At 33.6% G+C, this 2,502-nt stretch overlaps 1 protein-coding gene across 1 annotated transcript; it reads left to right on the top strand.

The window, feature by feature from the left end:
• Nucleotides 1-531: 531 nt before the first annotated feature.
• On the top strand, nt 532-2,012 carry LOC129571680 (uncharacterized; the record flags this gene model as incomplete). The annotated part of the gene is made up of 4 exons (XM_055451496.1): nt 532-667; nt 753-860; nt 951-1,613; nt 1,709-2,012. Coding segments are annotated over exons 1-4 (1,211 nt in total), but the record flags the coding sequence as incomplete, so codon positions are not given.
• Between the last annotated feature and the right edge of the window lie 490 nt (nt 2,013-2,502).

Genomic DNA, 2,502 nt, shown 5'->3' with positions numbered 1-2,502 from the left:
CAAGCGTATGGCTGAATACGGCCGTGAATGTATGTAGTCAAAGAGTTGTTGCAAATTTTTTTAGCTTCGTCACGTTCAAGTACTGAAATCCAAATGAACGCTTTATTGCGCTCTTTACAGATTCCTGTCATATTTGCGACAATCACTGAGTGATTATCACTTTATAATATGAAGTGTGTCACGAATCATGAAATATTTCATAAAACATATTCATTATTCATTGTTATTGTTTCTTTTTTTTTCATTTTCATGAAGAATATTAAATTTTAAACGTTGTTATTACGTAAATTTTAGATTAAATATTCTGTTTTTGTTCTGTTGAAGAGTTAATTAAATCGTAATTTTAAAAAAGCCACCAGATAGCGTGACAATAACTCATTATGGTAATACTTTACTCATCAAACAACACAAATCAAATGACATTTCAATGATACGCTTGAAAAAAAAATCGTGTTTTCCCGTCGATATATATTTATATATAATTTGTTCGTCATCGTCAGATATTTTATTTAGTTTTCAAAGATATTTATCATGAACGTAAACAGCGATTGTTTGGATGATTCAGTGGTAGAAGAAAATCTATCACAAGAATTTTTGAATGGAAATGGAGCAGAAATGCCAAACGGGAAAAGAAGGCGTTCTGATACAGCTAATCGTGGATCCTTAGGTGAATAGTCAAAATTTGTAATTTAAAATGTTTGAACTGAAATTTCGAAAATATAATTGTTGAACTAATTGGGTTTTTCATCTAGATCTTATTTCTGGTCCAAGGCTAAGTACAAACGACAACCATACCAATGGTGAAGCGGATGATTCAGTTGATAAGACATCAGGAATACTTTCCAGCAAACATAACATTGGTTAGCTTAGTTTCATTTCATCGAAATTTTTAGATTAAAACTTTTTAAATGTAATAAGAATCTTAATATAATTTTTTTCTGACTTTTCAGAAAAGAAATTGGCCATCTTGAAAGAGAAAAAGTCTCAAGGTAAATTGAATTTTTCGCGAAAAACTGGACCCTCCTGGTCCAAATGGTGGGGAAATTTCGAAGAAATTTTTGACGGAGACTCTAAAGAAGAATTCGTGAGATGCAAATTGTGCAAAGGTTATGAGTACAAACCTGGCACAAATACCAACTCAATTATGCGCCATAAGTGTCACCCTTCTCAGCGTAAACCTGTCCATATTACAACGGAAATGATATCGAAATTGAAAACAGCTTCTGCATGTTTCGTTTCAAAGGATTTAAGGCCTTTCAAAGCTATTGAGTGCGAAGGTTTTTTGGATATTTGCACTGCGTGTATGCATTTTGGCCAGAAATACAAAAGTGCTACACGTAGAGATCTCGAAGACGCAATGCCATCTCGCAATACTGTGCGAAATGCAGTGGCTGAAATAGCCAAATCAAATCGCAACAAAATCAAAGATGTGCTCTGGGCAGCAATCGAAACAGGAGGAGTTGCTGCAACCACGGATTGCTGGCAAGACGATTTTCGCAAACGTCATTACATCTGCGTCGTCGTACATTTAACTACTGACAATCCAAAGAAAGAAATTACGCGTTCCCGTTATGTACTGGCTACTAGAGAAATTCCTGAATTGTGTAAGACAGGTGTGAAGACGAATGGAAATTGTTTTTGATTTATTCAAATTTTGACATTCTGACATAAAAGTTTTAATACCAACAATGTTAATTTCTTATTTTAGGCAAAGTCCTAATTGATCATATCATTGCTGTGTTTGGAGAATACGGCTTTTCTGAAGAAGAGGTTAAAATGCACTTTACGTTTGTAAGTGATCACGGAGCTGACATAAAGTCTGGCTTGTTGAACAATGGCTTTAAAAGATTGACATGCTACGCCCATATAATCCACAACCTGGTGTCAAAAATGCTGTCAGAGGAAACAGTGAAAGGTGTTGTGGATAATTGTTCGAAATTGTCAACATATGTAAAGAATGCTGGTTTGAATCAACATTTGCCGAAATCACTCAAAAAACATATAAGCACCAGGTAATGAAGCTTTCACAAATAAACATTTTTTTCGAAAATCCTTGAACTAAAATTAAAACACTTTAATTTAAAAAATTTATTGTAATAAATTAAATAAAAAGAATTACATTGGTAATCCCGAACTTTTCCGTACCGTTGGCCTGCGTTGTCCGTAGGTACTTTTGGTTATTTTTTGTGAATTTTCTTGAAATAAAGGCAGTGAAAATAAATAATAATGAAAATAAAGTGAAAAATCGACAATTCTGTATGAGAGGTACCCGTAAACCGATCCTCATTGGCTTTAAACTTTCTGAGGTTTCATTTTTTGGAGAAAAAATAAGATTCTGAAAGTTTCATGTTGATCGCATTTGCAGAAGTTTGGTTTTTGGCCCCAAGAAAATTTCGACAAAAATTGAGTACAAAAAATCAAACTTCTGCAAATGCGATCAACATGAAACTTTGAGAATCTATATATTAATACGCGAGGAGTTTTTTTGTCATCCCTTTTTAA

This window comes from Sitodiplosis mosellana, unplaced genomic scaffold, assembly GCF_009176505.1.
Source record: "Sitodiplosis mosellana isolate CC-2019 unplaced genomic scaffold, AAFC_SMos_1.0 Smas_scaffold_3123, whole genome shotgun sequence".
Taxonomy (NCBI): domain Eukaryota; kingdom Metazoa; phylum Arthropoda; class Insecta; order Diptera; family Cecidomyiidae; genus Sitodiplosis; species Sitodiplosis mosellana.
This window is presented reverse-complemented; position numbering and strand designations above follow the sequence as displayed.